The sequence below is a fragment of the Bos mutus genome, chromosome 11 (assembly GCF_027580195.1).
Source record: "Bos mutus isolate GX-2022 chromosome 11, NWIPB_WYAK_1.1, whole genome shotgun sequence".
Taxonomy (NCBI): domain Eukaryota; kingdom Metazoa; phylum Chordata; class Mammalia; order Artiodactyla; family Bovidae; genus Bos; species Bos mutus.
This window is the reverse complement of record NC_091627.1, coordinates 36161916-36187645: the sequence shown is the minus strand read 5'-3', so window position 1 is coordinate 36187645 and position 25730 is coordinate 36161916. Positions and strand designations below refer to the sequence as shown.

The 25730-nt window shown below is 47.6% G+C and overlaps 1 protein-coding gene across 1 annotated transcript in view; it reads left to right on the top strand.

The window, feature by feature from the left end:
* ALK (ALK receptor tyrosine kinase) overlaps window positions 1–25730 on the top strand; it is a 738336-nt gene that overhangs the window by 654728 nt on the left and 57878 nt on the right. Inside the window, exons 10-12 of the mRNA XM_070379310.1 lie at window positions 6790–6884; window positions 7056–7184; window positions 25360–25522. Of these exons, the coding sequence (XP_070235411.1) occupies window positions 6790–6884; window positions 7056–7184; window positions 25360–25522 (387 nt within the window). The remainder of the gene's footprint in view (window positions 1–6789; window positions 6885–7055; window positions 7185–25359; window positions 25523–25730) is intronic.

Genomic DNA, 25730 nt, shown 5'->3' with positions numbered 1-25730 from the left:
CTCCAGGAAGCAAGATCTCCCTTTCAGCTTTCCTCCTGAAAGCCTGGGGCCCAGAGAGAACTCAATACACAGGACCCAGAATGAGAGAGTGGAAGAGTAAACTGGGAACCTGCTAGCACAGGGCTGCTCCCCGCCATGTGATCTGGCAGAATATCCTTGTTCCTTTCTGATGGGTGGCATGCCAGAGCAAGTGTGGGAACCAGATCCGTAAGTGGCAGCCTCCAAAATGAGCAGAGACAGCCAGCACCTGGAAGGCTGGGCCCAACAACGTTGAGTCTGAGTGATTCTCCACGCGTGCACGGCTGAACTGAAAATTCATTTTCTCCCCTATTCCACCCCAAAGGGCTCCCTTGCAGAAGCCAGATTCACTGTGAAAGAGCTCTGTGGCCCTTATTAGTCCTGGAATTGCTCTGTACTGACTTCCCCCCAACCTCCCCTGTCAACCTTGTTCTTGGTTTCATTTTGCCCGGAGAGGAGACCAAGTTGGGAGATGGTAAATTACTCTGTGAGTGGGACCTCGGGAGGCAGAGGGATCTCCCAGTAATAACTCTGGCCTTGAATGTCCAGCCCACCCCTACTCTCCTGTGCCAGAGCCAAAGATCCCTAGCATCAGGGCACAAGAGCCCAGCCCTAGCCACACTGATCCCAGCCAGGACTGGTTCCAGGCCCCTGAGGCTGGCCATCAGCCCCTCCTTTTCAGCGGTAACTGAAGTCAATTACACAGATAATAGGATGGGTGCAGAGGGCTTTGTCATCACATACATTATTCTAATAGAAATGCATACAGTGGCCCAAGCTCTGTGACAGTCCATTTTAGAAGACTTTTGCCGAGCAAATCAAGTGCACAGTGAGAAACCAGAGAAAGCATTTTTCCTCAGCAGCATCTCCCCTTTCTATCCTAAGCAGACAGAGCCCAGATGAGCCCCAGCTGCAGAGAGGGAGGTGGAGCGCTCTGCCTTCCAAGCACACTAAGTGCTCTACCGAGGAATCCAAGACGCTGTGCCATCCATTAAACGCCTGTTACCCAGCCCAGCCATTCTTTCTAGTCTCCCTGCAAAGCCTCCCTATTCCCTCAGTCCACATTCAGACATACACCTTTTTGTCAGCTACTTAGAATCATTAAGGGAACTTAATTAGGTTTCTCCATCCCTCAGGCTGGCAGGGTGGCAAATACGGCATTATATCCACTGTCCATTAACAGTCTGATGCCTGAGCAGGATTGTGTGTTTTCTGAGCTGTGTGTGAGTTGCCTGAGCATCACCCAGGCAGAGATCGGCCCCATGCGTTTGGGAGGTAACCAGTACCAAGGCCGCCCCTCTAAACCTGGCCCTCTGCCCCAACGGCCACCTCCCAGAAGCCCCCAACCCCCAGGTCAGTTTTCAACAGGCCTCTCTGTAAAGCTAAGTAAGATGGAGTCAGGGGATGTGTTCTTTATGCAAAGCCAGGTTCCAACCAAGATCTCTAGCCAAGCGTGTTTTAGCAACAAGCTCCAAATGCCACTGGCTGGAAAAAAATGGAAAAAGGCAGCATCACCCAGGCCGTCAAAAGTGTCTTCTTTGGAGAAAGAGAAAGAGCTGAGCAGGTGTGAACCACAGAGGGGCAAGGAATGAGATCCCCAATGTGGAGGGCTGGACAGAGGGTCTCAACTGCCATGTTCTGAAATGGCACAGCTCCGTAAAGGAGCTGGACAAGCACCAGGGAGCTGGCTCTTCCTTCTCCCTGACCAGGGTGCCTGTGGAGAGGGAGAGCAAGGCTCGGCCAGCCATGAGGCTCTGCTTCCTTTCCCCACACAGAGCAAAGGCTTGGGGGCAGCAGAGTGACCTGTGCACGTGTTAGAACCACCCGGCCCCTGCCATCTGGGCAGTAATGTGGCATGGACCTTGTTCACCTCAGACCCAGAGCAGGCTGCCTGGTATGTGCAAAACCCAAGACCCAAGACCTTGGCTGGCTGTGCAAAGTGATTTAGGGTCTGTACTTTGGGGGAGCTCAACAGTGAAGAGTAGTTAAACCAGAAAGACTCTGAGAGCCTTGAGGACTCCCACCATCTCCAGCAAGAAGAGCGAGCAGAGCCAGGAGCAAACTCTTCTTCACTTGTTGGTGTTCAGTCGCTAAGTAGTGTCCAACTCTTTGTGACCCCCTGGACTGCAGCACTCCAGGCTTCCCTGTCCTTCACTATCTCCTGGAGTTTGCTCAAACTAGTGTCCATTGAGTCAGTGATGCCATCCAACTATCTCATCCTCTGTCATCCCCTTCTCCTCCTGCCTTCAATTTTTCCCAGCATCAGGGTCAGTCGGCTCTTCGCATCAGGTGACCAAAGTATTGGAGCTTCAGCAGCAGTCCTTCCAATGAATATTCAGAGTTGATTTCCTTTAGGATTGACTGGTTTGATCTCCTTGCTATCTGAGGGACTCTCAAGAGTCTTCTTTGGGAAAGATACACAATCCGATGCCATCCAAAGTAGAGAAGCCTGAATCTGGGTGGCCCTGATGGCCACATGATCTCTTGGCCAGTGCCCCCACCAGCAAGAAGCTCCCAGACTGGGTCTTCTTTCCCATCCTGCCCCATCACCAGCATCCCCAGACCCCTTTCCCAGACTGTCTCGCTTCACCCCTGCCCTCCTCTGCTTCCCAGCGTGGCCCACCTTTGTCCCACCTGTCCCTTCCCTGCAGTTTCTGGAGTCTGGAGCATTGGGGAAGAACTGGCAGCATGGCCTCCTGGGTGGACAGAGGCAGCATCACATGTTTACATCTGATTCGGCATCTGATTGAGTCTTCCCTGATTGTTATGAGTGTTCCTGACTCAAAATATGTGCAATTCCCAGTGTCAATCAAACTCTTTTAAACAGCAGCTGCCACTGCCGTTGCCTTGCGGAGCACTTTAGAAACTCTTCCATTTAGAAACTGTTCGAGCACCAGCTTGCATCCTGCCATCCATGCTAAGAGGCCCAGGGGCTGGTTGAGAACTTTGCAGCTCCCAATCGCTTAGTCATAAGAAAGAAGGCAGGAGAGGGGCAGGGAGAGCAGAGGGACAAGAGGAGACGTGCATTTAGGGCAAGGGCTCAGTTAGGGATAACAGGGATTCTGGCCCTCGCCCCCATGCTCCACAGGTACCGGATGTCACTTGCTGGGGTACCCCAGGCCCTCCCGGCAGGTACTCCCATGATGCAGCTCAACAGTGAAACCAGTGCCTGACCTGGCCCCTTTGCCTCTGGAGGTCAGACTAGGAGATGACAACCAGAGTGGAGAATTGGAAAGGTGGATGGAGGACCCCTTCCCCACTGACGTGCGGGAGCATCAGGCAGCTTGGCCTCCCTGCTCTTCCACCTGGGAGCAGGATTCTTTCTGGTCGTCCTTTCCAAGTAGACCTACGTACCTGTTTTCCTGCTCCCTCAGAGCTGTGTCTCCTTCACCTCCGGAACTGTAAGACTGCACTATTAGAGCACGTGCTTGTCCCTTGAGAATCCTGGGTCTGGCTGTGTCTGGGGGTTACACAGGCTCCAGTCCAGAGTCCATCTATATACCATGTCCTCTGGGGAGATCCAGGGAAACCATAGCTCCGACCTCGCCAAGACTCTTGGAGAAACCTGATGCAGGTGCGTGAGACCTACGGGCCTCTCACCATCTTTTCTTTCTTTTTTTTATTTTTTCTTATTTTTAAACTTTACAATATTGTATTAGTTTTGCCAAATATTGAAATGAATCCGCCACAGGTATACATGTGTTCCCCATCCTGAACCCTCCTCCTTCCTGTCTCCCCATACCATCCCTCTGGGTCGTCCCAGTGCACCAGCCCCAAGCATCCAGTATCGTGCATCGAACCTGGACTAACCCTAACCATCTTCTCCTCCTTCCACAGCCCTCACACTGGAGCTCGGGGGGCCCTCTCCCACTCTGACCCACCTCCCAGTCCAGCTCCTCTCCTGGAGAACCCCTGCCCTCACTGCTCTCCATCCCCATGTCCACGTGTTTGAGTCCTTTGTTTCCTTCAGAATCAACCTGAAGACTACCTCCTCTGTGATGTGCTTGCATCCCCCCAGCCTGGTGGAATGCCTCCTTCCTCTGAGCTCTCAGAGCATCTTACCTGCACCTCTTGTATGGTAGTCACCTACTTCTAACTGATTCTACACCCATGGTCTTTTCACTGGGAGAGAACTTGAAGGCAGCATTCCTGTCTGATTTCTTAGAGATCTAAAGTAGGACCCAGTGGATAGACATGAGTGGTCTATGTGAAATGAAAATCCTTTCAGTGGGTGCTTTTCAAGGTCATAATGAAAGATGCCTCTCAAGGGCAAGTGCCAGGTGCCAACAGCTGACCAGACAAGGCAGGTGGGTTCATGCGCTGCCCATACCTCATGCACAGTCACTCAGCCCAGGTGTCCCAGAACAGGCTTGGGAGTCCTCCACTGGGCATGCGTCTTTCCACACTCAGCCAACCACCAACCCTCTTCACACATCTCTCCTAATGGGGCTTGTGACCCCATCATGGGCAGTGTGGCCTGCGGGCACTGCAGGGTTGGCCATGAGTGCAACGGACTCGGTTATTTCCTCTTTAGAACTGACCAGATTGAGATCTTCTAAGTGTAACTTTCAAATAAGAAGGACTGTGAGTGAGCAGATTTCACCTGACAGGTGAAGGCATAGATGGAATTACTGTGTACAAATACGTACACAGTACATATTTAGATAAAAGTTTGCCTTTGATTTCAAGTCTTTCTCCACCAGAGACAGTAGTTCTTCTCTGACCCTAGCGTCTAACCCTTCTGCACGTGGAGAAGAGTTCATCTGCTCATGGGCACAAGGGCGGGGGGTTCTACCCCGTGGCCGTTCACTCACTCACTGACTACTCTGCTTTAAATCTCTATCAGATCAGATCAGATCAGTCACTCAGTCGTGTCCGACTCTTTGACCCCATGAATTGCAGCACGCCAGGCCTCCCTGTCCATCACCAACTCCCGGAGTTCACTGAGACTCACGTCCATCGAGTCAATGATGCCATCCAGCCATCTCATCCTCTGCCGTCCCCTTCTCCTCCTGCCCCCAATCCCTCCCAGCATCAGAGTCTTTTCCAATGAGTCAACTCTTCGCATGAGCTGGCCAAAGTACTGGAGTTTCAGCTTTAGCATCATTCCTTCCAAAGAAATCCCAGGGCTGATCTCCTTCAGCGGATGTTGGCAATTTGATCTCTGGTTCCTCTGCCTTTTCTAAAACCAGCTTGAACATCAGGAAGTTCACGGTTCACATATTGCTGAAGCCTGGCTTGGAGAATTTTGAGCATTACTTTACTAGCGTGTGAGATGAGTGCAATTGTGCAGTGGTTTGAGCATTCTTTGGCATTGCCTTTCTTTGGGATTGGAATGAAAACTGACCTTTTCCAGTCCTGTGGCCACTGCTGAGTTTTCCAAATTTGCTGGCATATTGAGTATAGACTTGCCTATTTTAAATGTTTCATATAAATGGAAAAATGTATATGAATAGGGTCATGAGGTCTTTACTGTCTGGCTTCTTAAACCTAGTATAAAGTTTTTGAGATCCATCTGTTTTGTAGCCTATAACTATGTGCATGTGCTCAGTCACTCCAATTGTGTCCGACTCTGAGATTCCATGCACTGTAGCCCCCCAGGCTCTTCTGTCCATGGATTTCTCCAGGCAAGAATACCAGAGTGAGTTGCCATGCCCTCTTCCAGGGGATCTTCCTGACTCAGGGATTGAACCCCTGTCTTTTGTGTCTCCTGCATTGCAGGCAGATTCTCTATGACTGAGCCACTGAGGAAGCCCCGCCTAGAACTACACCCAATCCTTTTTATCAGGGATAGTATTCCATTGTACGTGGTTCATCCAGTCACCAATTGATGGGCACTAATTGTCTCTCTTGATATTTTAACATCCACACCAGAGGCCATGCATGTTTCTGCAGGTCCTCTAGGACTGACTTTCTGAAAGGTGGGAGAGTTTTTTAAGTTCTGAGGAAATTCACTTTACAGCAATTCAGGCCTGGCTGACTGAAGTCTTCCAGAAGCATGACTTCCCAGGAAACAAATGAATGAAAGATATTTTCCATTTATCAGACTCTAAAGCCTCCCCTGGCCACAGTCCCAGGATCTGACCCTCAAAGGCTGTGAAAGAAATGGAAAGAAGCAGTATCTCATGGGTTTACTGTTAACACTTACAGTCCACTCTATACTACTTACAAACACCCCCAAAGATATAGTCAAATCACTTAATATTTAGTAATCAGTCAAGCACTGCACAGACCAACCCCAGTCATCTCTGATACTGAACAAGACCCAGGTTTCTAGAGACCTCGCTCTGTGTGAGGAGTTAACCCTTCAGTTGCTGGATAATGAGGAATCCAGGGGAGGCAGGGGCAGATCAGGCTACCTGAGGTAACCAAGCACAGGACACATGGGGGACAGAGGCCGCCCTTCTCAGTGGGCACAGAAGCGTCTCAGTAGCTTAATAATGGCTTCAGCTCTGCCCATGAGTACCAGAAGATATGGAGCCCAGTACTTCCTGTCTACCCTGTCCACACAGAAAGCACAAAGAGTCTCCTCAGACTATCGGGGATCCTGGTCTCAGTCCCCAAGCCCCACATTTCATTAACCTGTGGAGCAGTCCTTCAGAGAGGGAAGTGTTCTTTGCTGAAAAAGTAGGGAGATGCTTACAGCTCCCCCTCACCACCTCCCTGGGATTAGGTGAGCTGGGTCTTCACAATCAAATTGGGCAGGATGTTGAATCCTAAGATGCGACACACCCCCGTCGTCCCTCACACATTTTCTTGACACACGTACAGGTTCTGGCTACAGATTGTTGCGTGGTGGGGACAAGGATCCAGAGCCACGGTGGCCTTTGACAATATCTCCGTCAGCCTGGACTGCTACCTCACCAGTGAGTGCTCCCTGTCCCTGGCACTTGTCCCCCAGCCCAGACTATCCCAGCCACACTGTCCCTCCTCAACCCAAGCCCTGGTCTCTCCCACCTTCCCTGGGGCATACTCCTCCATGTCCCTTAAACCAAACCTCCCTTAACTCAGCCCATGGGCTCTTCTCTACTCTACAGTCAGTGGGGAGGACAAGATACCACAGAACACAGCACCCAAGTCAAGAAATCTGTTTGAGAGAAACCTGAACAATGAGCTGAAACCCTGGGTGAACCCATCGAAAGAAACCCCCATCTTTGACCCTACAGGTAAGAGTTCAACTCACATGTCTGAGTGAAGTAATTTTTTGTTGCAAAAAGTAGAAAAAAAAATATATGCTGTGATTGGGGTGGGGAGCTGTGTTTAAAGAATAACACTGTCAACCTTTAGGAAGAACATCACCTACACCCTGGTTAGTGGGCTCCAAGAGGAAGCTGTTTCTCTGGGAAAATAAAGTTTCTAGAAGTTGTGCAAAGCAGCAACTGTCCTCCATGCCAGGGAAATACCCAGGCCCCAACACAAAAGGGAGAAGCAAGCTGGTATCCTTTTCTCAACTCAGTCCTTTGAAACCACTCCACACTTACTGAACAAAGCAAACTTTCCATTGATTTCTCCTCATAAAGAGGGTTGGGCCCAAGGTCAAGGATATCTGTTGCACAAAGGCAGACTAGCTCGTCAGTGGTGAAACCCCAAAGCTTCAGGTTCGATGAGTTTCCCCAAAGCTTGGCTCCCCTTTGAAGCTGTTCGATTCAGCCTCCCGTGGGCTGGAAGACCTCTCATGGGCCCTTGCTGCCTCAAACACAGGCGTCTTGAGCACCTGGCCCTAAACCATGGACGTGACTTCTCAGCTGTTCTGTACCAGGAGAAAGTCTCTTGGAATGAGTCTCTAAACCCAGTATGAGGTTGGTCAGAGATTATTAGATCTGTGAGATTATTAGATCAGCCCCAGAGAAGTTGATGAAGGCCACCCAGCCCGACACTAGCAGGTGGAGGGGGTCACCCAGCGGTGCATGGAGGTATGAGGCTCCATCCAGCATGAGTAACTCGGAGAGGCAGGAGTACAGCCACAGTCCACCCATACTCTTTTTCCTGTAAAAGGTAATTCTGTATTAAGATAGCAAGAGATAAATGATAGTCTTTTATTTCTACTTTTAATGTGAAATCTTTGTTGAGTACAAAGTATAGAAAAAGAAAGTAAAGGCTATGTCTTTTCACTAAATGCATTGACCCTCAACTTATTAAACAAATATTATTAGCTTTGCTTTGTCTTTGAAGAAAGAAACCCTTTCCTTTCCTTCCCCTAAAATGCTGTCGCAGGATTAACTCTCATCCCTTCCAGTTCCCACCAGACCTAATCCAGCTGCCAAACCAGAGGAAAGAGTTTGATGCTTTTCCCATCACCTTCCCCCTTTCCTCCCTTCACCTGAGCTAGAACCTCAAAAAATCTTGTCTTTTGTTTCATGCAACAGGGAACCTGGTCTCCTAAACCATGATCTCTACTTCCCCCTCTGCCCTGTGGTTTGCAAGAACATCTAACATGATGGGGGCAGCTTTCTATTAATCGTTCAACACCCTCCCCACCCCCCATCCCAGCAACTCACCTCCATAGCCCTTGGCTAACCACTGCCTCCCTGCGATAAATACAGGACATGCCCAGCAAACATGACTGCAAGCCCTACTTCTCGTCACCACCAGCCCCTGATTACATAGCAGGGGCTCCAAAAACACTTATTGATTGACTGTAGGTGATTGATGCTTGAGTACGATCTTCCAATGTCAGCAGCGTCTTCCTCGCAGCCAGCATTTAGGAGGCAGACATCCGCCTTGCCTGACTCCCAGGTTTATTGCCATGTAACTCCCACTGCCCCTAAAAGGCTGATCAATAAGGGTCTGTCCAGTGGCCACTCAGACTAATGAAATCTCACAGTGGCTCGAAAGTGGCAGTGCCCCACCACCACCTCCAAATAAAATTAGGAGAAAGTGGATGCCTGAGAGGGTGGAGATGCCAGGGCTGGAACACAACCTTTCTCGGCTGCCTGACCCCAGCCTCAGGGCAGGAGTGTCAACAAGTGGCTGTGGGTCGGTGTTCTGTCTCTAGACCCCTTCCAGGGTGACCCCAACTCAAAAGGAAGAGGACACTGAGGCAAACACGTTCCCAAGCAGCCTTAGTAGCCTCCTCAGGCAGGTTTTAGAGAACCGAACAGAGCCTGTGCTTTCCAGGAGCCCACTGCCACATCAGGGAGCAGCTCAGGTGAGCGAGGAGCTGAGGCGGGCTCCTGACACCCCTTCCCAGCTGTGTTCCTGTAGCAGGAGGCACCTTCCCATCTGATGGGCCTGCCAGGGTGAGGGTGTCTGTCTTCATCTGGAGGATTAATGAGGGGAGAGGGAGCAGGGCCTCCTTTCCCCACCTTCTGCACGACAAGGTCCACTGAGCCCTTTGGAGCGGCACTTAGCCAGGACCCACCTTCATGGTCAGGGAAAACAGGCCACCCCCTGGGTTCATGCACAGGCCTACCATCTTGGCTTTCATCTAACCTGCCCCCCCAACACAGTTCTTGCACACTTCCTCTGTGGGCAGTCCAGACCCAGGTTAGGAGCTCAGAGAGCTCACCATCTAGAATAGGAGAGCACAAGAGGACAAACGCTGGGAAGATTTGTGGAGCTCAAGGTGCCCACAGCGAGAGAAGTGGTGATGAGGGAGGGACCTGGAGGGGGAAGTACAGACGGTCCTTGAGAGGCCAAGGTCAGGACCACAGCCACTCAGTGATAATCACCTGGCAATGTTTACCTGGCACCTCCTATGCCCCTGGGGCTGTGCAGCTCCAACAACGAAGAGGGGAACCGGTTCTGGAACTTCCGGCCCCTGGAGAGAGGGCAGCCAGTGAACCCACAAGTCACAGTCTGCACCGTGAAGCTTGTCAATTGAAAAAAATGCACAATGTTTTATTTAGAGCAACTTGAGGACTGTAGCCCGGGAGACAGCATTTCAGATAGCTCTGAGGAACTGCTCTAAAGAGGCAGAGGGAAAGGTCAGTGTATATGTGATTTTGGTGAAAGGGGGTACATGCAATTGGGCACACATTTTTGTAGAAGGCCACTGCTAGGCTCGTGAAGGTTACTGGTAGCCACAAGGAGTAGATGTCACCATGAAAGATTTTAGTGCTTTTTTCAGATGTGATGAAATGCAAGAATTGGGCTCATAAAATCTTCTCCTGAAAATACCTAACTATCTGATGGCCTGTCCTGCCACTTTTTCCAGAGCACAGAGTGACTCATTCTTGATCTCCACCCTGAACTCCTTTCAGGGACTGTTAAAGGTCAGCAGTTGCAGCAGCTAGTGATGTGATCCTTGTAGAGGTAGATGGCAAGTGCCAATTTGTAGATGACCAGCTTAACCTAACTCAGAGTTTCTACCCAGGGAGGGACTCTGGAGAGAAAATGGGGGCTGAGGCCAGGAGGAAAGAAAAGGAAAGAACAATCAGTGAGTATGCTTTCCCCTGGGCTGGGGGGCTCTCATGCACTGACTCCTCTAGCCCTCGCTCCAGCCCAGGGCCCGCTGCTGTTGTTAGCACTGCAGGGATAAGGGAGGTGATGGGGAGGAACATAAGCATTCCATACAGCTGGTGGGAAAATGAGCCAGGATGTGGCCCTGAAATCTGCATCCTTCAACCAACTGAACTACTTTGGGTATCCAATTCCCTCTCAGAGATCAACACTCTACATGGAAAAGAGGTGGGAGAGCATCCCAGACAAGAGGCCCTGTATGATCAGTAAACAAAGCACCTCCCAGCCATCCCTGTAAAGGACGGAGGAGGCTGGATAATAAGATTTCTCCCCAAAGTTCAGCGCTGTCAGTTTCTGCTCGACTGGAACAGAGGTGGCTGGTGGCATTTCAACTCTCCTTCTGGCAGGCATTAGAGCAGCTCCTGGAAACGCAAAGGCCAGTCGGGTCTTCCAAAAACCATCACTCACAAGCTCCCAAATTTCTAAACACTCCTCACATCCCCCAAGCCATCCCTTCCCTCTGATGAGGGCCTAACCCTCGGAGTCTGGGGGTTTCCTCTCCCCCAGCCCAGGGGGCAGAGCTGAGCCACTGGAGCATCCAGGCAGGAAAGAGCCTGTCCAGGTGCTTCATGGAACCTTCTCAGAAGCTTCTGAGTCACTTCAGCTAATCAGATGAAGAAACTGGGAGAGAAAATGGGGCAAGTATTAAGGCTAGGAAATTACATTTGTCAGCTTTGCACATAAAATTACACTATCCAAATGGTTGGGATAATGCGATCATGGGTGCAGAGCTCTTCTCTTCCTCTCTCTCTCTCTGCCTGCTCCCCACCCGGCAGTAATGAACATTAGGGGTGAAGAGGCACAGGCAGGCTCTGTCACCTTCTCTCTCTTTCTAAAAGCCCAGGTAAGGACAGGCAGGATCCCCACCCACCCCCTGCCCTGGGCCTCAGGACCCTGCCTCAGCTTTCTAACCTCTCTCTCCTTCTCCTGTGAGCTTACATGTTATGTAGGAGGGCAGGATGGAATCATCTCAGTTTATATGAGAACCAGCCCAACCCACAAGTATCCATAACTTGCAGAATCCTGGCTTCAAGCCAAAGTCTTGCCTCTGAGTTGGCTGATGACAGTTGGTTTACTGTTTTCTGAGTATACATCTCTTGCCAAAGGTGGTGGGGGGAGGGACGGCAATTTAAAAGGAGTGGGAAAGAGCACTGGACCAGGAGTCAGAACCCCCAGCTGGCCTACACTTGCTGGCCTCCACTGTGCTCCTGGGGCAGGGCTCACCTCTCCCTGGCCTTCTGTCCCCTCATCTGATGGCTGATGCCTGTCAGCAAAGCCCCAAGTAACAGCTGGTGTTTGCGGGGCCAACACAAACACAAACAAAGGCTAAAAAGCTGCTGCATTTAAAAGACAAGTTTAAAGTAGACTGTCTCCAGGCCCCTCGTCATCCCCAGCTCCGTGGTTCTGCGGGCTGAAGGGACAGAGTATAAGTGAGCCAGAGCTCACTAACCCATGGCACTGCTAATGTGCCCAGAAGTGAGAAGGACAGACTGTCCACACACACGCTCCTATGACTCAACAACAGATGCCAATTCCAATGAGAAAGTTTTATGTGTTTCACATAAATTGATTGGGTCTATTTCTGCTAAACGCATTATCCATTCACCACAGAACAACTATTAGAGTTAATAGAATTTGTAGCTAGAGCCATTATGCTCCAAGCAAGCCCTTCTGGGGATGACAGCATTATTGGAAGGCAGGCTTCACAGGGCCCGCCTCCCTCACTCAGAACTGTCTTCTCACTCACTGGAAGTCTTTGTTTCCATCAGAGCCTTCCACACCCCAGCCCTGCAAGCCCAGTAAAGAACATGTATCTAATCCGGTTCCAGAAAATCCTGTTGTCTTATCACCTGTGGGCACTGCCGACAACCTCGTGCCAGGCTGGAGGCAGAGACGAAGCTGGGACCCCTGTGTTAACTGCGGCTCTTTACTGTGTGCCAGTTTTGAAGGCAGGAGGCCCCCAGAGAACTGGGAGGGAGGCAACAAGGAAGGGTAGAAGCCCACTCACTCCAGGGGGACCCCGGATTAGACTCCTGGTCTCATTGCATCGTTAATGGAAGATAACCAGTGACCATCTGGGAGTGCAGGAACAAAGAAGCAAGCAGGTCGGCTGTCAGGGACCTAGATCCAGCCCAGGGCTCATCCACGTGTGTTCTCACGTCATCTGTTTCTTTCACCTGGCAGGGTGAGGGGGACCCACGAGTGCTCTTGGTTAAAATGCAGATTCCTGGGCCCAGCAGACCTGTAAAATCATGTCTGAGGATTAGAGGGCAAACTCTGCCTTTTTAACAAACTCACAAGCAAATCCTGGTTTAAAACAGAGTTTAGGAGCCCCAGACCACAGCCTGACATCCTCGTTACAGATGGGCGTGGACCTGGAGATGCGAAGGAGGCGGGCTCAGAGCCACACAGCCCGCTCCGAGGGTTTAGTTCTCAGGCAGCAAAGGCCTTGCCTCCTGTGTCTCCTCTTCACACAGCAATAATAACCACGATCCCTGAGCACCGCCGGGTGCTGGAAGTATGCAGGACTCTTTCATATGCATTGTCTCATTTGCTTGTATGATAATACTGACAGTTGAGGAGCATGACGTCCACAAAGAGGAAGTAACTTGCCCTAAGTTATATCAGCTGTGTAAAAGGCTAAAGAATGTTTCTTTAAAATCATGTGAAAAATAAAGTTTCCTAAGCCAGATAACATTCGGAAGGGCAAAGTTTCCTTAAAGAAACCTTAAAAGGAATCCCACTGTCGAGTGGGTCTTCTGGAGGAATCTCTCTTCTCTGAAACACCCTGAACTGAAAATGTTAGTTTTTGTTTAAACAGAACACAGAGGCATCTTCACTAACATGCAAAACGGTGCAGCAGGTACAATGCACTCCCGCACGTGTAAGAGAGCCGATCATTGCAGCTAACTGGCGTCTTCCCGTGCACCCCAGCCTTCACGGGTGCACATGAAAGGCACTTCTGTTGGCACTGGTTCAGTTGGGGGGAGCACCTGTGTAAGAGTTGGGCAGATTCTGTAGATATAATCCTTGGAACCCCTTCGGTCACTGGCCGTCTCCCTGCTCAGCTGGCCTGCTGTTAAACCATGTGCTGCAAGTTCTCTCATTCACTAATTTTAGATTATCACCTATTTATAGCCAGCGTGCTGTGATGACGCAGGAATCACGAGCCCTAACAAGACCCATGGGTCCTAGTCACTGCAGCAGCTTTGGCGCCCTTCCTATTGGGCTGTCATGCTTCATTTGGGCACAGACTCCCTTCCCCGGGAGCCAGCATGGCCATGCTCTGGGGAGGCAGGTGGCGTAGAACTGACTCGTGACTCGGAACTCATGATCCCTGCTACTCAAGTCCCTCCCAGAGTAGTCAGCATCCCCAGGCGGTGGCCAACACCAAGGCCCAGGGGCTGCTTGGTGGCCGAAGGAGAGGCAGCACTTCCGCAGGGACCTGGTGAAGGTAGAGGGAGGCACCAAAGCCTGGAAGAGAGGCTGACCTCCCTCCCTGGGCAGCGGAGTCTCATGGGTTTGCAGACGCCCCCTTTCCTCTGCTTACCTGTGTCTCCAGCTACTAAGTACGCTTGGGGTCACTTATATGATCCTTACGGCCTCTCCCCTCACCCAGTCCCCCAGGATAGATTTCACTATTCGGGTCCCAACTCTGCCACTTACTTAAAGCCATTCACTTCTCCTTCCTGTGCCTTTGTTTCCTCACATTAAAAAATGGAGCTTATGTTCTTCGGGTTTCCATCACACAGGTCTGATGAAAGGTTTACATGAGTGAATCGGTGTCAAGGGCTTAGAGAGGCGCTTGACCCAAAATGTACTGCATGAACCATCATGATTTTCCCATTCTAAAACTCAGGAGACATAATCAGAAGGGTTATGCTGCCTGCCCTACCAGTCAACTGCAGAGCCAGGGTTCCCACTAAGTCAGCTCACCCCAAAGTTGTCAGTTTCCATGCCCATTAGGAACAATCCCAAATACCACACAGCTGCTGACCACGGTTAGGGAGATGCTCCTGCTGCATCCAGATTGGCTACATCCATCTTCTCTTTCCACTTCTCTTGCATTTCCACTCGGAGATGCAACTGAGTGTTCAACACAGAAGACATCATTGCTTTCTAGTTAATGTGTTCACAGAGCCCTGAATCTCAGTCCCAGGGGGGAATAAAAGTCACACGAAGCTGAGTTTCATTTAACAAGTCTGTACTGGTGCCTGCTCTGTATCAAGCCCTGTGCTGGGTGCCTCGGGGCCTGCAGCTGGGGACAATCCAAAGTGCCCCTCATGGAAAATACACCACCCAGAGCTGGGCCCACATAAGCCTGACAGGAAGCCACTGTTACCCCAACACAGGGAGTCTCCAGGTCCCTTTCCAGCATCCCTTCCTGAGCACAGCTAGTAATCAGACTGGTCCCCCAAGCCCCAGCTCTGACTTTATCCTGCCCTGTGGTGCAAAGGTCTCTATCCAAGATTGGAGCATTGCCAATTATGCTGAACTGAGCATCATTTTTGAAGAGAAATCCAGTGTATGCTGAGAAAGCAACGAATCAGTAGTGGATTCATAACTTCCCAATAACCTTCCGACCCCGGGCCCCACTGGAAAAATAGTGCAGCAGCATCCAGCTCTGACAGACTCAACAAGGCCTCAGGAACCTCCAGTCTGACGTGATGTGCTGGTTGGCATTATAGCGAAGCTGCAGACAAAATGCCTTCACGCCATGCCACGGCCCTGTCAGCAACAGAGAGGACCCATTGCCTTTCTGTCTCTTCTTGGCTGGCTTGAGAAAACATGTTGTTTTTTCCCGTTTGTTTCAGTGAAAGGTTACATAAATGGGAGACAATAAATGATCCGGGAACTCCAATCTCAGCACGCCTTAGTACCGTTTAGCTCCAAGGCCAGCAGGACGCAAAGGCCCCTCCATCAGTGCAGGTGCATTAAGCACTTGTTACTTGGAAGTCCACTTTTAATTACCATCCTTCCTTCAGACTTGCTGGTTCTGCCTGCAAAACAACCGCACGTCCCCTCAGAGCCTATTCAGCTCTTTGCTTTTTGCAGCAAAGCTTCAGTGATCCTGGACAGAAAGACTTTTTTTTAAATTTGTTTGGGCACAGAACTGAACAGAGAAACTATGACAGGAATGCCTGAAATGCTAATGCTAGGTCCCAAAAGTCAACTCCTCTTTGCCTGCCCCTCCATTGCCAAGAAGTGGGATCAGCTTAAGCTTCACTGATTCAGGGAAGAGAGAGAGAGCACAGAGAAGAACTCAGACCAGCCAGGGTCCTCCAAGCTGGGTGCTCACAGAAAAGAGGAGGCCAGAGAAAGCACTGGCTTCTGGGGAGGAATTTGGGTTATGCAGACAGTTATCTATTGCTCTGTATCAAATTACCATAGACACAGTGGCTTAAAACAACACGTATTTATTATATCAGTTTCTGTGGGTCAAGAAACCAGGTACAGCTTAGCTGGGTCGTCTGCTTCATAGTTTCTCATAAAGTTCCGTAAGGTGTTCACCAGGGCTGGGTCTCATCTGAAAGCTCAACTAGGGAAAGAATTACTCCCAAGTTCATGTGGTTGTTAGTAGTTCCTGGAGAAGCTGTTGATGAGAGAGAGAAAGAGAGACAGAGAGAGAGATAGGGAGTCTGCCAGCAAGATGGAAGTTACAGTCTTATGTCACATAGTCATGGAAATAATATCCCATCACCTTTGCCATATTCTTTTGGTTAGAAGCAACTCAAAAGTCTTGCCTGTACTGAAAGAGAGGGGATTATGCAAGGCTGTGGCCACCAGGATGTAGAGATCATTCGGGCCCCCTAACAGCCTACCTGCAGTGGCTTTTGTATGTAGGAGAGCAATCAGTCACCAGGAAGCTCTGAGAGTTCATTGTGGACTCTGATGGGGCAAAATCTTGGCAGCAATCTTAAGCCTCTCTGTTCAACATTCCATAGACACTCAAATATCACAAAGTACCTACTGAGTGCCAGTCCATAGCCAGATGGAAAATGAATCAGAAAGAATCCTAGAGACCGTGGTTCCAGCTTGGGGGACTTCAGAAGAGTCATATAGTCTCAGCCCCAGTGTTTTCTTTATCCCTAAAGTAGGGATAATAATTACCTGCCACAGTTCTTTCTCAGAGCTGGCTATTGTGGTGAGCAAATGAGATCATTTTCTCTGAAAGGTATAAAAGAATATACTAATATAAAGTGTGTGATATTATTAACATTATCAAACTACATTACAGAAAAGATTGGGCCAGTTCACTTCTCCCTCATAGATTGCCTTCTATACATTTTCAGTTCATTTATAATCCTCCTCCACCTGTGAGCTGTGCAGTTTTTTATTTATACATAAATATGTGTTCTAGGCATATTTTTCCTTATTTTTTTTTTTTTGCAAAACTTTCAAACACATTCTAATTTTTGACCTCTTAAAACCAACTGTGTTAAGGGAAAAGGGGACAGCATTTTGCATGTGGGATCCTTTTGTTCAATCGGTTCCTCCAACCCAGTTGATCATCAATTTGTAGATGAAATCCTCATACTCTACTTGGGAGAAACATGTAACTTGAGTGAGGACATAGAAGAACGCCTCCAGAAGACCCACTCCTTAATACAAATTGAAAGAGTGTCAGAGTCCCAGAAATAATGGGGACTCCAGAACTTTCTCCAGAACAGCTTCCTAAACCAATCCAGGTGGTTGGGTCTAAAAGGCCTGATTTGGTTTTTATAGTGAATATTGACAGTGACTTTGTAATAATGTAATAACATATTTTATTCATTTAATTTTTATTTATTATTAAGTGACTGACAGAATAATCCAATTCTGGAATTAAAGTTCATAAGTAAGGAAAATAAGGCACTGCTTGGGCTTATCCAGCAACACAACTGAAAGTCAGAAGAGCTCCCTGAAAAAGAGAAGCACTTCTTTTCCTTCACCCAGATTTCTGACTTGGATCCTACTAACTAGTTCACTCGGTCTATCAGCCAATCAGCTCCATCAACCATGGAGCCAGGGATATGTCCTTACTGCTAAACAGCAGGATTTGAGCATTTCCTTAGAGACTCACTTAAGCCCACTTAAGCCTCAAAACCAAACCCGTTGTGTGTAACCCCCATATGAGTGAGTCCACAGCACCCATCTCAATATCCAATACTTTATTAACACAGCTCTGGCCTGACGCCAACTCGGGAAATAACCAAATTAGCCCCGAGACCTCCCTTAACTTAATTTTTACAGTTCTGCTTTCAGGATAGTATTTTTCCTGTGACATTTCTTCTCTCATGTGTTACTCACTTTCCCTCAGGGAACAGAGGGTGGCTGAGAACACAAGAAGCCATCACAGGAGCCATTAAAAACTGCCTCAGATGGCTGGGTGTCAGAGCTGTTTAGGGTAATTCAGTCCTGAAAGCAGCTTTTATCTCAACAGCCCAGACTTGCTTCCCTGTTGATGGGGAGCTGGCTCATTCCAAGGTTCTTCTTCATGAAGGGATGTCTGCTCCCAGCAGACAGGGATGTGGGCCTCTGGTCTTTGCTCCCCGGGTGACCTCAGCTTCTGCAGGCATCCTGCCCATCCAGAGGGAGTGTGAGGCCCCTAGGAGACAAGGATGTAAAAGTGAAAACAGATCATTCTGTGAGCATGTCTAGTACGAAAGTCAGAGTGGCTGTTATTGTTACCACTGTTACCCACTCCTAACGTCTCATCATCAAAACAGAATAAGAGAGAAATGACCAAGAAGCAATGCATGAACAAACAAGGCGTGTGTGTGTATATGTGTGTGTGTATAGATGCAAAATAGTTCAATGTGAGAAACAAGCTAGAACAACATGGAAAATTGATCAAATGAAACAACGTTGTAAAAAGAATAAATGTGATGGTCCCCTCCTCACTTTTCTCTATAATCACAAGCCAGTTGTTAAACTTTTCTGCCTGGTTGACCATCTTATGAGATAAAAGTAACAGTTCTTCCCCATTCCCTATCTACTGATCTAACATGTTTTAAAGACATTAAACAAACTGGAGAGTGGAAGTGACCCATCAGTGTACTGTAATTCAATACATTGAAATAGAGGGCCAAAGATTCCCAGTTCTGTTGGTGAAAAATCACAACAACATCCTTTTACCTGAGGTTAGAAGATTCTTCTAGTATGCTCCACCATCCACCAAATACAAGTATCAAATGTGAATACATTCCAAAACCCTGAAATAAAGATTTTGTGCATCTAGCTGCCCCTCAGTCTAATGCACAGAGATTCTCTGTGCTTTCGCACACCCTCACCCAACACTAGATACCAAATAAGACTAATCATGGAACATCCTGAAGCCCTAAGAAAGTAAACCTGACAATAAAGAGAGAAGAAAGTGAGTTAATAGAAAATATTTATGTCTACAGTCATTTAGTAAAGGGTCAAATAGCCCCATCAACTCAAGTCCAAATGGCAGTATCATGAAGAAGTTAAATTATACTCAGTAGGCTGTATCAAAAAAAAAGGCAGAATATGATGCAACAGTAAGTTATAGACCACAGTCACTGGGGATGTCCCCGAGATGAAATCTAAAAAAAAAAACCCTGCAGTTCCAAGAGTAGGAATAAAAGTGAGGAGCCTGACCAGAGAGATATCAAGTGATTCCTAACTTTAAAAACAATTTAAGGATCCTGGAACGACGCACAGCACCTTTGGTGGTAACAGCATATTTTTTTTAACCTCTCTGAATCTCTATGCAAAAATTGAGCAAACATACATCAAAACTGAAAACCCATGGATATTTACAGCAAAAAATTTTTGGTAAAGTAGTCCCTTCCAACTCTCAAATACAAAGGAGTGAGGACAAAGCACCATAAAGTGTATGCGTAACTAGAGAATATTCTAATTCCATTATCACCTTTGTTCTTGAGAAGCAAGATTTGCAGTGTGGAAAAATAAATACAGATGTACTATAGAAGAGATTAAATTAAAAACCCTCTAGTCCTGAATTTGATTTGGAACTGTCGATGTAAACTCATGGATACTTTGTCATATAAATGTGTATACATACACACACACACACACGTGTGTTTACAGCCTATGTATTTCCTAGCTCTGTCCACTAAAAAAGCCTAGAAACAATCACACACACATGTGTATATAGCCTGTGTATTTCCTAGCTCTGTCCACTAAAAAGCCTAGAAACAATCACATACCCACTAGCAATAAGTCTCTATAGCACCCAGATTGTATACTTAAAATACCTTTTTTCAATAAAAGAAACCAAAGTTTTTGAAAAATGGCTGAGCCCAGGTCTGGCTAAGGAACATTTCATCACACCAGATAGCAAGGGGCCAAAGGACACAGCTTAACTACTAAATAACAACAACAAAAAAAAAGAACTCAGGACGCTACCACTCACCAAAAATGTGACAGTTTGAGCTATTAAGAAATAATAATTATTAATTAAAACTCAAAATATGTTTAAATTCATGTAGTCATAGTGATATACAAACAACTAGTCAACTTCAGAGCATGGTAGATGACCAATTCATTACATTGAATGCTCCAAACAAGGAGAAAGAATGGAGCATTTATCTGCCTTCCCTATACGAACTGTATCACTGGGCAACCAAATAGTAGGTGAGAAGAAGCACCTCTTTAAAAATATATCCCAACTAATAAATATGGAAAAAGGATATAATCTGAATATCATAATTTTGCAACTCTCAGTAAATAAACATATCTAGGCATTATGCTTCAACAACTGCTAACATCAAAAAAAGACAGAAATAATCAGAAATTGATCTGGCATCTGGAAGAGGTTGCTGCTCCATTGTTTAAAGAGTTAAAATGTTTTAACCTCACAATAGCAACAGTATGTATTGTTTTCATTTTTCCCTGATAAGGCAAACAGCTGGTTAATTTTCATCATGTACTCACAAAAAGGGTTACTTTCTCCAATTTATAATAAAGAATAGCATCAGATACATTTATAGATGGTGAATGACTGTATTTGCTTGGATTTGGGGTCATTCTTTAGTTTAATGGGATCTACAGTGGCATCATGGTTCAGTATGCCACAGCTCCCATAAAGTTCAGCTCAGTCAACAAATATGGATAAAATTCAATTCCATGGATCAGAATCAAAATAGTATAAAAGATCCACGGGAGCCATTGAGCTCACTTCCATGGCACAACCATATAGGCCTTCGACGTGAGGCAGATCCTTATTATTGTGATTAATAGTGATAGCTGAGAACTTATTTTCCTTTGTATCACGCTTTATTTCTTTGCATTCAATTGAGCAGATGAGATGGCTTAGGAACAGTAATAAAACCAGCACAATCACTATCTAGCCTATTTTTTTAACATTGTGCTGTATATTACTAATTGATTTGTTTCTTCTTGGAGGATGCTACAATATAGTTAAAATGAAACCCAGTGCTTAATGGATTTTTCTTTACTCAGCTGTCTATAACCATTCAGTATTTTGATGTTTGTGGGTTCTTTACACAATTTAGATGTGAGTGAGTATTAAACTAGGTTTCCAGTGTGTGGTATAAGTGAGAACAAGATAAAGCAGTTCTTTTTTCTCTTCTGTCTCTCATAAATGAGTTTTAATATAATAGTTTGGTTTTTGTTGTTTTTTTTTAAGTAAGAGAAGAGGAAAGAACCGGGCTTCTTTCCTCCCTGGCTTCTTCCCTCCCGTGCTTCCAATCCAGGCTGTTCCTTGGGGGCCATCTAATCCCCCTACAGCTCCATGGAGCCTCAGGGATTAATGTAGACTCTCAGCTGGGGAAATGCGAGGACCCTTGGACTCTTAGATTGGCAGCTCACATCAAGCCCACCTCACTGCCAGTCTCACTATGACCTTGATCTTCTCTTTAAAAACCAAGATTTTACCTCATTGCTTTTTACCCAGTCCCTCTCATATGTCTGCTGGTTGATCTTGCAAACACTCCAGTTACTGGAGTCTTTTGACAACCCCTGGCTCCCCATGACCTCTCAGGGGACCAGAGTCCTGACACTGATCACCTGCTTTCCCTGGTTTGTGCCTATGACTCCAAAACCCACACTCTGCTAGGCTAAGCCACTGTGGTACCTTCTAGAACTGAGGGTCTACCTACCACATACCCTGAGCGACTCACCTCTCCCCTCATGGTGGCCTACCTGCTCTCTGGGCCTGAGCAAACTTGTTTGGGTTTAACTGAGCCCTGGGCTCATGGATTTATAAGGAAAATAAAACCAGACTCACAGAAAGTTTCCATGAGGATTTTATGGTAGTTGTAGCACTTTTTTAAGTCTTGAACTTAAACTCTGAAGATCCATGTTTCACTCCTAGCTTGACTATTTATCCACTCTGCACACAGCAGTCTGGCTTTTCTGGAAAAGTTTTCACAAAATGCAAATATTGTCCTTCCTCCATACAAATCTGAATCTTCAGGGCCCTGGAACTGGTATTTTTAAAGGTCCTTAGGTGGGTTGGGAACCACTAAATTCAGAGATCTCCAGGGTTGTCCCATCTTGCTGTGGCATTCTATGGTGTCTATGAGATTCCAGGCAGATGAGCAAAGAGAACCAACAAGATGAAGCTTCAGCAAGGCAAGCCCATACACAGCAGAAGCAGGACAGCTCTTGTTCAATGAGCAATAAACTCAGAAACTCCATACCCCTAAGAAGTGCTGCTCGAGGGACACAGAAATTAATTCCAAACAACCTTGGGCAGATTTATGAGAATCAGAGCCATCGAAGGGAGCAAAGAGGACCTCCATGCCTCAAAGGCTGCGATCGCAACAGACCTCAGCTGGATGAATCATGGGTCTGACCTGGGATGGCGAATCCTCATTCTGCGGAATCCACTTCAGAAAGAATTCCCACTCTGGACCTTTGCATCTGCAGTCGCTGCAAATGAAAACAGAATTTTGCGTATATAGACCACCTGAGACTAATAATATCTGTCCAATGAGTTGGGAAAATACTGTTCCTTTTATTGAGAAACAGCCTTAGAGTCCCTTCTTTATGGACTGAGGAATGTAAATCTTGAGACTGGGTGTCTCTGCTTTCCTACAGTCAAAAATTGAACAGGAAGTTACACACTTTATAAACTATATTCTTTATGCATCTCTAATGCATAATGTTCTTCTAATGGTCATCATTTAATACTCACAGCACGTCTAAGTACTGGGTATTGTATCTCCACTTGTTCAGCTTAAGAAACTGAGGCTCAGATAGGCTACAGGGTTTACCCCAGTTTTCACACCTCCTCAGGGGTAAAATCCAGTGAGAAAAGTTGGCCCATCTGGATTCAAAGCCCATGCCCCTCTTCCTACCTCATCAGATGCCCAACTTGGCCAGGAAGTAGAAACCCAGACTCTCTGAGAACATCTCAGAACCTTCAGAACAGTGTTAAGCGAGGCTGGCTTTAGAAGAGGTCCTGCTGAAGACAGATGCTCAGGTAGGGTGCCAAGTCCATGCCTTCTTTTAGCTGTCTTCCTCAGCACACTCTCCAGGGGGAAAAAACATATTTATGTCTGAATTCTTTGGTTTCCAGGACCGAATAACTAAATGAACCACCATGCTTCTGCCCCAGATTGACAAGGCTGCCCCCAAACCCAGGCTGCATGCTATAGGCACAGACTGACCTGCAGAATAGACTTAGAGGAGCTAGAGACCATGGGGTGGAATGGACTTTTAAACTTCTTTTCTGAGCTTTTCTTTTTCTTCCTGCTCCTACCCTCATCCCCAGTTCACTGAGTTTAAATTCCTAGGTGCTGTTGGCAGGGGGATCCATATTCACAGAAAGCCTGTCCACATTTCCCATTGTCAGGAACAGCACCAGAGTTGGGTTGTAGGCAGGAGTCAGCAACATAACTTATTACATTTTTAGAGTTTTAGATTTTATAATAACCTTTCATATCCCTCATTTCCCTTTAATTCTCATACCAATCTAGCCCCTTTCACAGACAAAAAAGATGATCAAGGTCCCATAATCAACAAGTGATGAGGCTGCTCCCAAGCCCAAATGTTCTTGCTGATTTCAGAGTCCGTGACCTTACCACATCTCCCCCTGGCACAGCCCACACGTGTAATTTGAGCACTGGAGAGGGTGAAAAGTCAACTGGCCATGACAGCTCTGCTGAAAACTTCCAGTAAAGAGTCAGTCCTTTGAATTAACAGATTACCCCCTTACAATGCAAACAGATGAGAAAATTAACACTCAAGCATTCACACCAAAGATGAATGGATTCATTACCTTCTTGCCCTTGAAACGACCTTCAGAAACCAAATAGAAATCAACATCTTTCTTTGGAGAAAATGAAGCCAAGAAAAGTCCTGAGGGCTCAGTATTGAGTAGCTGTGTGTGCATTAGAACCTCAACTAGAACTTTGCTCTCCTGACCCCGGGCTGGGGCAGCATGACAAAAGCCCACGGCAACTAGCCTGGTTTTTAGATTATCAAAACTGCCCCCGTGTAATCTCAATGTGATTGCTGATAATTAGCAACCCAAATTAACCTTTCATTTTTGCATCAAGTTAGTTGAAAGTCATCAAAAAGAATTTTATGTTTTAGAGAACAAAGCTGCTGCTGCTGCTGCTGCTAAGTCACTTCAGTCATGTCCGACTCTGTGCGACCCCACAGTCAGCAGCCCACTAGGCACCCCCGTCCCTGGGATTCTCCAGGCAAGAACACTGGAGTAGGTTGCCATTTCCTTCTCCAATGCATGAAAGTGAAAAGTGAAAGTGAAGTCGCTCAGTCGTGTCCGACTCTTTACGACCCCATGGACTGCAGCCTACCAGGCTCCTCTGTCCATGGGATTTTCCAGGCAAGAGTACTGGAGTGGGGTGCCATCACCTTCTCCGAGCGAACAAAGCTATATACACCCAAATTAATTTTTTCATAATTTTCTGTAGGTAGGATTCGACTTCGTCTCTTTAAAGGGAAATAATTTCTCCAATCTTATAATGAGATTTGTGTATTTTAAGTAAAAGTAACTTTATCAAGAGCACATTTGGGGGGAAAGTTTTTATAGATCTAAACATGCTAGAATTCCCGCCAGGATGAAATCTGACAATTCTCCAAGGTCCAGCCTGACTCAAAGATAAAATGTAAGGAAATGGCCCAGCGGCTGTGGAGGGGTGGAGGTATGCTGAGTGTTCCTGAGACACCCCCGAAAGGCCATGGAAAAGCATTGGGTGCTCTGGGTGAGGACAAACCTCCAGACAGTGGTGAGGGGCTTGGAAAAGGAGGACATGCATTGGAGGCACAAGTGATCCATTTCCTATTTTTACATTAAATAGAGAGCACAGAGCTGTTTCCACTGTGTTTCCAAGCACAACCAATGAGGGGAAGGATGGCATGGAGCTGACTCTGTGCCCAGTTTACTCTTTCGACCTTCTTCAGGCTGAGAGGATCCTGTATGCGAAAGTCAGGTTAGAGCCAGTCACGGTAGCACACATTGAGCACCTCTTGTTTGCCTAGCGCTGTCCTGGACCTGGTGAGAACCAGGAGAGGACCAGCCCCCGCTCATGCCTGTCTCACCTGAGAGGAGTCTTCTCTCCCTCCTCAGAACTCTCATGGTGCAGAGTTAGCTGGACCCTTCTGTGACTCTTTCCCTTCCTGGCCTGTGTTGTTGCATCCCTTTGGGTCTCCTTTTAGTCACCTGTAAGTCTGTGAAGGCCAGGGTCCTAGTCTGCTCCATGTACGTGTCTCTACCTCCGGTCCAGGGCCTGGCACACAGCAGATCCTCACAGAAGCTTCCAGTTCAAATGACTGATTAGTGTTCCTTGCCCCAGCCTTGGTGCCATCTTGGAACAGGGGCTTGGCACCATGGAGCCAACAGCTCAGGGGCAGCAAGGGAGACCCCTGGAGAAGGGAGGGCCAGGCCAAGTGAGTGATTGCCTTTCCTCTTGTGTGCAGTTCACTGGCTGTTCACCACATGCGGGGCCAGTGGGCCCCACGGCCCCACGCAGGCCCAGTGCAACAATGCCTACCGGAACTCCAACCTGAGCGTGGTGGTGGGCAGCGAGGGCCCCCTGAAGGGCATCCAGACTTGGAAGGTGCCAGCCACCGACACCTACAGGTGGGTATGGAGGAGGGGAGGGTCAAGGGCAGACCCGCCCTCCTGAAGAGGACTGGGGTCCTGCCTGTGGGTGCATGCCTGACCCACTGGGGTGCCCAGGCAGGCCAAGGCCAGAGATTCTGGCCCACATTAGAAGTGAGGGCTGGAGATGGGGAGATTGGGGATAATGGAATATGGCAGGAAAGGTAGCTATGTCCTCTGCCAGGCG